The following is an 11,796-nucleotide window of genomic DNA, read 5'->3' on the forward strand; positions in this document are numbered from 1 at the left end:
GGAATTCCCCCTTGTGGCAAGCAAAATCATTGAGAAGATAATAATAAATTACTATTGTCCCATTCATCCCGACCCTTGACCTTCTTGTCAAAATTTACTTTAAAGTTGGTTTTGTGTGTAGTTGCTAGTTTTGACCTTTTCAGCCCATACGAGTCCGCCCAAGGGTATTTTCCCGAGGGACAGCCCAGAGCCTTTTATCGATATGGGGCGTCAAAGTTTGTATCGGGGCGCGATTGGCCGGGGGCGAGAGAGCGAAAGGCCCTGGGCCCAATAGTGTCGCGACAGAAAGGGGAAAGGAGGCCGGGCCCAAACGTCCCCCGAGTTCCCACTTCCCTCGTCGGGCCCGAGACACACGCTCCATCTCCCGGACCTTTTATCGCCTCCTCTCCTCCTCGCGAGACTTCGAACAAAGGACGAAATGGCAGTGCACCGTTACTCCCCTTTTTCGGGCATGGGGGCCACGGGGGGCCATGGTGCAGGGGGATGAAAAACGAGGGACGTCGAGCCCGAGGGTTGGTGTGAGGGGGGATCGGGGCAAAGGGGAGACGGGTCTTTTCCCGGATTCTGGGCCAAAGAAAAGGGCCCGAAGGGGGTTGGGGGCGGAAGGAGGATGGGTCGGTAGGGCCCTGTGGGTGTTTTTCATTCTGGGAGGGAGGGTAAGGTGAAAATGCGAGGATAATAGGGGGTGTTCCGATGGGTTGGGGGGGTTTCTCTTCGGCCCCAGGATATGAGTCTCTGACTCCTTTTTTTGGCCTTTTTTGGGTTTGGGGCCTTTGTAGAAGGTTTGTAATCCCTTTTCGCGGTAAATGTTGCGGTACATTTTATTTTAAAGATTTTTTCATTTTTTCCCCATGTGAAGAACGCCCCCAGCAATTGTTTTTTCCCAATACATTCATGTTTTTCCCCTTTCTTTATTGTACTTTTTTCCCCACTATTTCCTCTTAAAAGTTAAAACGCCAGAATTTTACTATATCTGTCTAAAACATACCTTAAACAAGACATTTTGATCCAATATGTACTTTTGTTGTTATTGTTACTCTTGTGTCTTTGCTTTTATGTTCTTGTTCTCTTTGCTCTCTGCCATCTCATCTTTTTGTTTGGCTTCCACCCGGGGTTCGCCTGAGGCAGTGGAAACTCCTGGTTCTCGTACTTGCCCGCCTTGTTTGTGATTGATGATGACTGATGGTTGCATGTGCAACCATTTGGGATGAAGTATCAATCTGGAATTATTGATGATTATGGCTTTTTGTTTTACTATTTTTGTTAATCTCCTAATCAAGTATTTCAAGGTTTGTGGATTTATCGACTTCCACAAACCGTATTAACTTAATCTTTACAGATGCACTAAGCTAGGGCAAATTAAAAATGGTATTCTTGTAGAGGAAAAAAGTTGTCATCAGTACAGTAAAAAAAAATGTGCAGACAGGAACAGTAACATGAAGGAAAAAGATCACCAAAAGCTCCGCTAGCAGCCTAAGTCCACACGGTGCTCCCGAGTTTCCGCTCTTATCTTGCTGTACGTACCAAGGTGAAGACCGTGTTTGTCCTGAAGTGTTGGAGAACAAAGCCCCCTATCAACCCTCCCCTCACGTTCAGGCACACCCAGTCATGGGAATTTAGATTGTTGAATAAAGTTTGAGAAGGGGAGTTGAGGACTTTGTCTCTGGCAAGTGCATCCATACTATGAAGAATTACCCAGAATCAATTATAGTGTATTATCAGTAATAAAAATTGGTTAATTTCCCGACTATGACAGTCGGGTCTTCCCTGACATTATCTATATCATCAGATTTGTTCTCGTGTGGTGAGAAGAAATCTGATGATCATTTCTGTCGCATCCTCCAGCCGACAATCTTGTCGTGGTTTGATAAGTCCTGATAGCAGGGGAGGGCATGAAGTAGATCAAGGAAAGTATGGGGTAAAGCAGGATGAAATAGGAATAGAACAGAAATATGTAAAACAAGCACAAAAATGCTTAAAATTAGGATAATAAAACTACAGAGTCCCCACCATCTTTGGAAGTCTACAGACTGACACCCCAATTTTTGAAAAAATTTTGTAGGAACCAAACCCATCATACAGTAAAAAAATCTAAAGGATTCCACGTAATCCAGATCCTCTGTGGGATTTGTATACTACAATCTATATATTCCCTAGCTAGGGGGGCTCTGCCCCCTTGACCCTCATGGTAATATACACCTAGCCAGGGGGCTACACCCCCTGGACCCCTGTGGCTATAAGAAAATAGAACCTATATATTCCCTAGCTTGGGGGCTTGCCCCCTTTACCTCCAGGGTAAAACCACATACTTTTATATAGCAAAACCAAACTTTCTTTGCTTCTGTCTATGGTCCCAATTGCGTGGCTTCTAATCACGTATTTTGACATTTGGGGCACTTGGTGGGTTCAAATATCAGGCTATGATAGATACTAATGTTTATTTGTTCTGTATATCCACAAAAGGGCTTTAAAAATGACCTGGAATCGATGTAACACACTTAAAATGAAACCTTTCTCAGCGAATGGCGTCGCACAGCCTGTCAAATCTTGTGGCAAAACGCACATGCACAGAAGGTTATTGTACAAAATAGTGTTGATAATTACCAAAACATGGAAAAAAAGTATAATAAAACTAAATGAATTCATTAAATATATGAATTTGGGAAAGCAGACACTGGTTATTACAAAATAGTCATTCTCACAAGCATAATCATTCTCACATGTAGTAATACATGGACTACTTCATAGGTCACAGTAAGGAGTTACACGTCACATTTGTTTTGGTCCTTGCAAGGTAACATGGATGACGACTTAGTCTCATATCGGTGCTATGCAGGGCCTATTTTCATTTCCTGGTAAATATAAGGCCACTGCAGATTTACCTGTATTTCTTCTTACTCTATTTTTTATTCTCCATGCATTGCTCTTGGTTACATTAATCTTTCCATCAATTTTCAATAGTTTACAAAAAAAAAAATTTTGGCTTGGTAGCAATTATGAAATATTTTATAGGGTAGAAAATGTCCACCAAGGCTCATTGCAGTATATTGATAGAAAGAGTCATGAATAAGTAACTATTGAGATCTAATTTGTCTAAAAATAAGTGAAAGATGACTCGATAGAAAAAGGTACTCTGTGTGTGTGTGTGTGTGTGTGTGTTTGTTTGTTTGATTGATTGTTCATTTAATGTATCTGGCTGGGTGTTTGATTATGTACATGCTTGCTTGGAGAGCATAGAGTTCAACCCAAAGTTGGTCCAGCTATCCTGACTGGAATGGAACAAGCCAGAATGTCATGATGAATACATAAAAGTGTCATTGTCAATTATTTGTGTTGTATACGTTACTGAAACTCCAGAGCTAAAAAAAACATTACCTATTTATTGCGAAAAATTAGATTTATAAATTGACATTCTCAATTTGGTAGCAATCATTAAATTTTAAGCATTATTTATAGCCTATTTATTTGCTTAAAAAACAAATAGAATATTTTGCACATTCACAAATGGCTTGAATCCAATCTAGCAATGTAATATACTATGTACAGTCCCCATTGTTTTGCCTGAACTTTCAATATTTCATACACGTGCTGCAAATTTCCAATCTGCAAAGTAATAAACTGGTAATTCACAGTTCTTAGATGTAGCCCAAGTATATATATCCGTGTCAAGTTTAAATTGAACTTAGTACTGTCTTCATTTCGTTCTTAGTTTGCCTATTATCCTTGTCATTCATTAACTTTTCTCTTTTTCTCTTTTCTCTTTTCTCTCTCATTCTCTTTTTCTCTCTCATTCTCTTTTTCTCTCTCATTCTCTTTTTCTCTCTCTCTCTCTTTTTCATTTCTTCTCTCTCATTCTCTTTTTCTCTCTCTCTCTTTTTCTCTCTCTCTCTCTTTCTCCTCTCTCTCTTTTCTCTCTCTCTCTCTCTTCTCTCTCTCTCTCTCTTTCTCTCTTTCTCTCTCTCTCTCTCTCTCTCTCTCTCTAGGGTTGGGTGTGGGGGGTGGGGCCTGACTAACTCAACACACGCAAAGCTAAGCATCTACATATTTGACACTAGAATGAGATGAAAATACTGAACAGGATTAAGAATGATGAGTGTTATGGTTTTCTTTTCCAGTCCTTTCCTTTTTTTTTCCAAGAATTTTTTTTTAGCTGTTTGTGAACATTCAAGATGCTCATTTCGTAGGAAAATGAGCAAAATTAAGCATGATAGGTGTAATTTACTGACCTCCACCTCTATGATAGATAATGTGTCTACCTGGGAGTTTGATGCATACATACATTACTCTTGGAAGTAGTCTGTTCAGCTGTAAGAAATTAGAAATACAGTATCACTTAGTATTCTGGGGTATTATGGACTAGCTGGCAACTTTATCCCATTATTTGTACTCAATCAAGAATTGAGGATTTAAAAGCAAAAGCTAGAAGGAAGCAGACTTTTAAACGACATCGTATGGGATGAATGATCCTCACAGATTCACCTCTACCACCCCTGATTGCTTCACTAGAAACTTGGTTGATATTAAGACAAGATAGTTGATGTCAAAGGTGATGATCCTCTCCTATCTACTTCTGCATAGTCTGACCCTCTCTCCCGTTGCCTCTTTCGCACGCCAAGTCACCCCCTCCATGCCTGTTTGTTGTGTGTATGATTACACCTTATTTCAGAATGTGAAATTTGCATTTCTATTTTGTATGAACTTTTCTATAATAAAGTATGTTTTACAAGTATGATTTTAACCCATTGGATCCAGTTGCTTCATGGCCCAAAATGCCTCTTTTTATGCATAAGAATATTTAGCAATGATAACAATAAAAAACATTTTGTTATTTGTGTAATTTTTAAAAATAAATAATATTCAATATTCCATAAGACAACCTGTGCCGCCAGTCACAGTGTAGGAATAGGATGCTGAGCATGAAAATGGCGTCCTTCTTGGATCCAGTTCTTCCAGTATGGTTCAGAGACATAACATTCCACAATCATTTCTTGATGGAAATAATACAAAGCCCCTTTTCTAAATGCCAAATGAGTCTAATCACCCTCCAAGAGGTTGCGCACTCATGGCAGGTCTTTCCCATCACCTAGCCTTCAGCCAAAATGTTCATGACGGTAAGTTCGCATCCCCCTCGCCTACAGCCAGACTTTCCCATGGCGGTATGTACATGTCACCCGCCCCTCAAGCCAAATTTTTTCACATGATGGTCATGTCATCTGGATCATAGGAATTAAGAATATAAATAGAGAACCCTACATGGGATAATGGGTACTCTTATGTGCTGCCTCTTTCAGGTCCATGTAGAGAAAGAATAACAAGAATTTCCAGTATAGGTTTTATATAGAAAAGGAGACCCTTATTTTCTGTTTTGTTAGCATGAGAAAGATTTGGCTAATATTTAGTAAATGAGAACCTTAGTGGTAAGTTGTACGCTGGTAATGCATCCAGTCTTGTGAAAGGAAAAACTGGCAACTGGCTTAAACTTTGGGGTGTCCTGATTCACCATTCTAATCAGCTGATAGTTATTACTCATGTTTAGTTTGGTAATTTAGAAAACTTGTATATAGTATTTTTGATTATTCTGTGCCACTCTTTTATTTCTGAAAAGTGACTCGGGGAATCACACCCCAGAGTCTGGGTTAACGTATGCGAATTTTCTTCCCTGAAATTGGTTGGAGCTCCATAGTAAAACTAAGATTCAATCAAGTTATTGTCAGTAATTGACAAATTGGTGTCAAGGAGAGCTAATAATTTCACAAATGATTTCTGATTGATGTGTTTTGATTAAAGCATCAAATTCTAATGTTGGTATAACATGTCATTTACATCTATATTTATGTAAGTACCTAGCTATGGAGGAACTTTTAACCATAGTCAGGAGTGTTGGAAAGTATTGGGGAGGGGGGGGTTAGGAAGTATATGGAGGCATGGGTACAGATCCTCAGTGTTGACTCTGGTAAGGGATTGTTGGCTTCCCTTTTGCCATTTGTTTGTGATGCCTAGTTGGGCTCTTATTCTTTAGGACTATCATAACATAAGTATTATTTAATCTTTTCATGGTCTGCTCAGTCATGAAAAATGTAGTGTTCACTGTAGTATTATTTTATGAAATGTCCCTGAACATCAATGACTCCACAAGTGCTCAGCCACCAAGGAGGTAATAAGTAGACCTAATTATCTCACCTAATTTCACATTTCCAAGAGTTTCTTTTTTTATATTGAATTTTGATTTTCTAACAAGTTACAAGGCACACAAACTTAACTTTAACCAAAGTATTTACATAATCGTCTAATTAGTAGGGAACCTTTTTATTAACCTTTCCCGACGGGTAGTATTCATAGTGGCCCGGGCCTTGCTGCCAGGGGGCTTATATCGTCACCCTAGCATGCGCAACCACTCATGCCAAATACCAGCATCCCATGCCGTTTCTTCGTAATACTACGAAGATATATTGTATTTTCAGTTTTCACTATTTTATAAAGTCTCTACTTGTCATACTTCCTGATAAATCGAGACAAAGGGTATTTTTGTTGTTATATAGACTCCATACTTGATCATTATTCAGTCTGTAGTCTGAATAAAATAAGCAGTGTGCAGCATCATGGAGTTGTAATCGTTGGTTTGTTGCTTTTTTTTTTTTTTTTTTTTTTTTTTTTCTCATAGTAAAAATAAGTGTTAAAAACGACGTAATCACACTTTCAGTGGCAGAACAATAATATTTTGCCGTGATTTTAACAAAAAACAACTCATGGCATGTACATACATACCCCCGGCAGATAGTCCCGCCATGCCATGGCATGTGCATACATGCCACCCGTCAGAAATGGGTTAAGTAAATGAGAATATGCACATCTAAAGGGGGTCTGAGACCAATTGTTTGACAAACCTTCATTAAATGTTTTGCCATGTGTGGCCCAACTTCCAGGTATTAGGCTTACTTGAGTGGCCACTCTCAACGGCACAAACACTCATGCATTGCAGTGTCAGAACTCTTTGCCTCCCCTTTGCAATCTTGTAATTTCCTTTCTACACGAGTCTTCTCCTCCTCCTCCATCATTTTCCAGTGTCTACATTTGTCATTTTATATGCTGTATCCAGATGGTAATAGACTTTTCCTTGCCAGACTTCAAAGCATCTCTCTAGGTGGTGTACAACTCATTGCAATAATAAGTGTCTTTTTTTCCCCACACTAGTTTACCAATAGAAGTAATGCAAGACCCCTTTTCTTAATCCCCACTGAGTTTAATCACCTTCCAAGAGTTTGGTGCAATTGTAGTGAGTCATTCATATCGCCCTGATCCACAGCCAGATTTTTTCATGAAGGCATGTATGTCATGACATGGTCAGTTTGAACCATCACTGTAACTTGAGTACATATAACCCTCAAGTATTGTATGTAGTAAGTGGTCACTGATTAATGCCTTGACTCTAGGATTTTTAAAAATCTTTTTGTTTGAAAAGTCTCGAAAGTAACTTCCTCTCTTTCTAGCCCTGGGAGCTGCTTATGGCACAGCAAAGTCCGGTGTGGGCATTGCGGCTATGTCCGTCATGCGACCAGAGCTGATCATGAAATGCATCATCCCAGTTGTCATGGCTGGTATCATTGCTATTTATGGACTTGTGGTGGCTGTGCTCATTGCTGGAAAGCTTGATGCTGCCAGCAAAGGCTACACCTTGTACCAGTAAGTGCTGTTCTTGCAAGATAGTCAGTCATATAATACCTTGGAGATGAGGTTAACCACATCTCAATGTCAAATATTAGATTCGTGTGGCCTCTTGCCTTTCTACCCTTGATTGATTTTTACATTTATGTTGATCATTGCTTTTTCAATTCAATTTCACTTGATGTCCATAGGTATTAACTAGTTCAAGATGCAGTGATGTCAAAAGTTTGGATGTCTCCATAGAAATTCTTTGAAGTGTACTGTCTAAATCCACTAATGGGAGTTGCCTTTACAGAGGATTTGTCCACCTTGGAGCTGGATTGAGTGTTGGCCTGTCTGGTCTGGCTGCAGGATTTGCCATTGGCATTGTCGGTGATGCAGGTGTGAGGGGAACTGCACAACAGCCACGACTGTTTGTAGGCATGATCCTCATCCTTATTTTCGCTGAGGTAAGTTGTAGAAGGGACACTGTAAAGGGTGGTGGTTTGAAATATGAAGATTTTGGAATGAATTTTTAGAAATTTAAAAGAGAGAAATCAAGATGAAAATGTTATAATACAGACTGGTGTGCAAGATTTTTATATGTCAACCTTACTTTGAATAAGTGTGGAAAAGTGATTTGTAAGAAGCAAATACTTGTTTGTTTGTTTTTTTCTCTCTCTCTCTCCAGTAATTGGAACAAAACTTATGAGTAATTTATTCGCATCCCCCCCCCCCCCACACACACACACACACAAAATCAGTGAAACCTGTCTTAGTCATTAGACCAACATCTAATGCATCATGATAATCATAATTTTCTTAAATGTATATTTAGCCCAGAAAATCCATTTGATATTGTTTATATTATTGTCCTCAGAGAGAGAGCGAGGCAGAGACTGAACTTAAATTTATTTTTTGGATGACAAGAATATTTTTCTATTATATGGTGTTACTAAGGCATAGCATAAAGTAATCTGTCAGCACTCCAGTGTAAATGTCCATTTGGTGTTGCTGTATGGACCATACATAATGCACCCCTTTATTTTTTTTCATTTTTTATTAAAAAAAAAAAAAAAAAAAAAAAAAAGTAAGTCACAACTATGGCATAATATGAGGAAATACAAGTTGCTTGTAAATTTGTTTTATATCTGATTAATTTCCAAAATTTTATTAATATTTTTCCACTAGTAATACGATATATAGCCCCTCTACCCTCTTATATAAATACATTAATAATTCCCTTCCCTTTCCAGGTACTGGGTCTGTACGGTCTTATTGTGGCTATCTACCTGTACACCAAGACTTCATCGTCTTAAACGCAAGGATATTTTACAAAGGCAGTGTCATACTCCTGGCATGCCCACCTACCTAGACCTGCCTGGAATGGGAATACCAAGATTGATTTGAAAAGAGAACTTTCGTACATTGTGGCGGGTTTGTGTTACAGTGGTGCTAGCTGATCATTTGGCATAATCTTTGTTTTATCAACTGGGGGGAAGGGGAAACCATTGCTGGAATATCTTACCTGAAGAAATTACTGTTCATTTTCTGAATACTGCTAGAGAGACAGGAAAGTTTTGTAATGAGGTACAAAATTTAGATTTACAGTCCAGTAGTCTTATACTGAGTATTTGCTAGCACCATGTAACTTGCTGGCAAACACAGTGTAAGGAAATGTTGTATGGCAAGAACTGCATTGGTTACGGGTGAAGTGTTGATCTGCAAACATAGATTATGTAATTAGATATTTATTGTTTACCTTCCTGTAATGAATGCATTGTTTATAAATAAGCAGTAATTCTAGAACTTGGGTAATAACAAAACCTTTAAATTAATTAAATGAGAATTCCAAAATTGCCAAAGACAGACAGACACACACACAAAAAGAGAGGCCTTGTGCGGAAACCTTGGTTGACTAATCAGTGTATCAACCACATGTTAAAGGAGTGTGCAGTTGGTGTCCGTCATTTAAGGTAGGGAAGCATAAAGGAAGCAGGAAGTTTTACAAGTTTAGGAAATGGTTTCATGACCATTTTGCCATTGAATAAAGACAAGATTATGTAAGGAAACTATTGGATTATCTTAAAAAGAGGTTGTGACTAGAGAAGACCAACCAACCTTTTCATTTAGGATAATAAAGCTTGATGCTTTTTGAACACACCATAGAATGCATTGCTAGAATAATGCATCTAGCAGAAAAGAAATATTGGTATTGGAAACCCGAACATTTGTTAATATAGTTAATGCTTCAGTATTTCTGCGTGTCATCATGTATGGGATTATCCAAGTTAGGAAGTGATTTTAGTTGTAATTGTTTTTTACGAGGTTGTTAATATGTATAATATTTATCTTCAGATATATTATCAAAGTCTTTTGTAGATATTCAGATTATGTTATTTTAGGGGAAGTGACATGCTGCATATTGCAATAAAAAGAGAGGTCATAGTTTTTATGTTCGTTTATTTTTGGCCACCATGTACAATCAAGGTGAAGAAATGTCTTGGCTACTAAGGGGTTTATATTCACATATCATGGCTTAAAAAGTCTGTCATTAAATCTTGCCTGGTTAAATCTGTAAGAAAAAGAGAAATACGCATGTGGTTGTAGTAAAACAAAAGATTGGAACTATTTATAAAGCACAATTAAGCATTTAGGATATTTATTGATGCTGTAGGTTTTGAAGCCTGCGTCTTCAAATAGTGAACATTCCAGTCCTTTGCCAAGTATGTAAAACCTATTGTTTTGTTGAGTAGGTTTTAGGTTCCACTTCCCTTAAAGATAGATGTAATGTATGTGTGAAATTGTGAGGATTTATGTCATTATAAGATTCTCTCGAGTCTCTAGTATATAGAATCAAAGACTAATCAGTACTAAGAATTTAAGTGGCTTAATTTCACGCACTATTATCTGGTTAGTAAACGAAGGACACCATTTTAGGTTCTTTTCTTCTTTTCCCTTATTACCCCCACCCTAATGGATGTTTGTGATTCCATGTAGCCAATACTCAATTTAGTGTCTGAACGTTTAAAAGACATGTTTTTTCGAGAGAGGTCATCAGTCTGGCTTGTCCTTCCCAATTACCAAGTTTTGTCCAAGTGTAAATGTTTTAATCAGTGCATAAGTCAATATTAAGATGGTGTGTATGTATGTACAGTATATTAGGTCTAGATTGGTGTAAAAGTTGTTCCAGTAAATTACATGTCAAATACTGTTTTATTTCACCATTCATTGATCAAATATTTTACATACTAAATGTTAAATATTCCTTCTTTCTAAAGATGAGTATGTATATTTTGGAACTGACCAATAGAGATTCTCAAAGAGATTTTCATCTTAAAATTTGTTATGCTGTGCACTAATTGTCAATGCGACAAATTAGAAGAAAAGTTTTATTTAAAAGTGAAAGTTTAGTAGGAGAAAAAATCAATTTAAAGTGATAACAGTTGTTGTCTTGAGTACATTTCAGTATTAATATGCATCTATACCTTTTCAGTTGAACTTAACACTTAAATCCATTGACCATGAATACATGTGCTGTCTACTACTTTTTTGTGAATTTTGTTGAACACAAATGGCTCATAAGTTCTCAGCCACCAAAGGTTTAGATAGTAGGCTCTAAGTGACCTTACCTGATTTCCCAATTCCTTGGATTTTCAGAATTTTATTTTCCAGTGCTATTGATGAATAATATTGACATTATATTAACATACTACTAGCAATAAAAAGTAAACAAATTTCCGAAAATCAAGAAAAATGATACTGTGGGATAGGTGGGACTAGTAAAATTCATGGCCAAGCATTTGTGGAACCATATTTGTATAAACACAACTAAACTTGCAGTGGACATCTCTCATGCCATGCTGGCACAATGGGTTAATACATGATGAAAAGCTTGATACTTGCATCGTGCTTGTGACTCATTTAAAGTTTGGTTAATTCTGAAGTGAAAATCTTGCATTGTCTTTTTCATGAGCTATCAGTTACTTCAAGGTGATCTACTTGCCCAGTCTTACCCAAAATTCCTTTAATATTCTTACTCTACCTACAAACTATTCTTCAAAGTCATTCACAATTAAATTTATTAGCCAATATTATGGTTGAGTCTAAATTAGTAATGAGCTACTTATTACTATTATTGAGTGACAAGGGCTA

General features: G+C 37.7%; 1 protein-coding gene across 1 annotated transcript; it reads left to right on the forward strand.

Moving 5' to 3' along the window:
- Nucleotides 1-7,615: 7,615 nt before the first annotated feature.
- Nucleotides 7,616-10,850, forward strand: LOC119577139 (V-type proton ATPase 16 kDa proteolipid subunit-like; the record flags this gene model as incomplete). Its single annotated transcript, XM_037924838.1, is given in 3 exon segments — nt 7,616-7,680; nt 7,958-8,111; nt 8,898-10,850. Coding segments are annotated over 3 exon segments (282 nt in total), but the record flags the coding sequence as incomplete, so codon positions are not given.
- Between the last annotated feature and the right edge of the window lie 946 nt (nt 10,851-11,796).

The sequence above is a fragment of the Penaeus monodon genome, chromosome 9 (genome assembly GCF_015228065.2).
Source record: "Penaeus monodon isolate SGIC_2016 chromosome 9, NSTDA_Pmon_1, whole genome shotgun sequence".
Lineage (NCBI taxonomy): Eukaryota > Metazoa > Arthropoda > Malacostraca > Decapoda > Penaeidae > Penaeus > Penaeus monodon.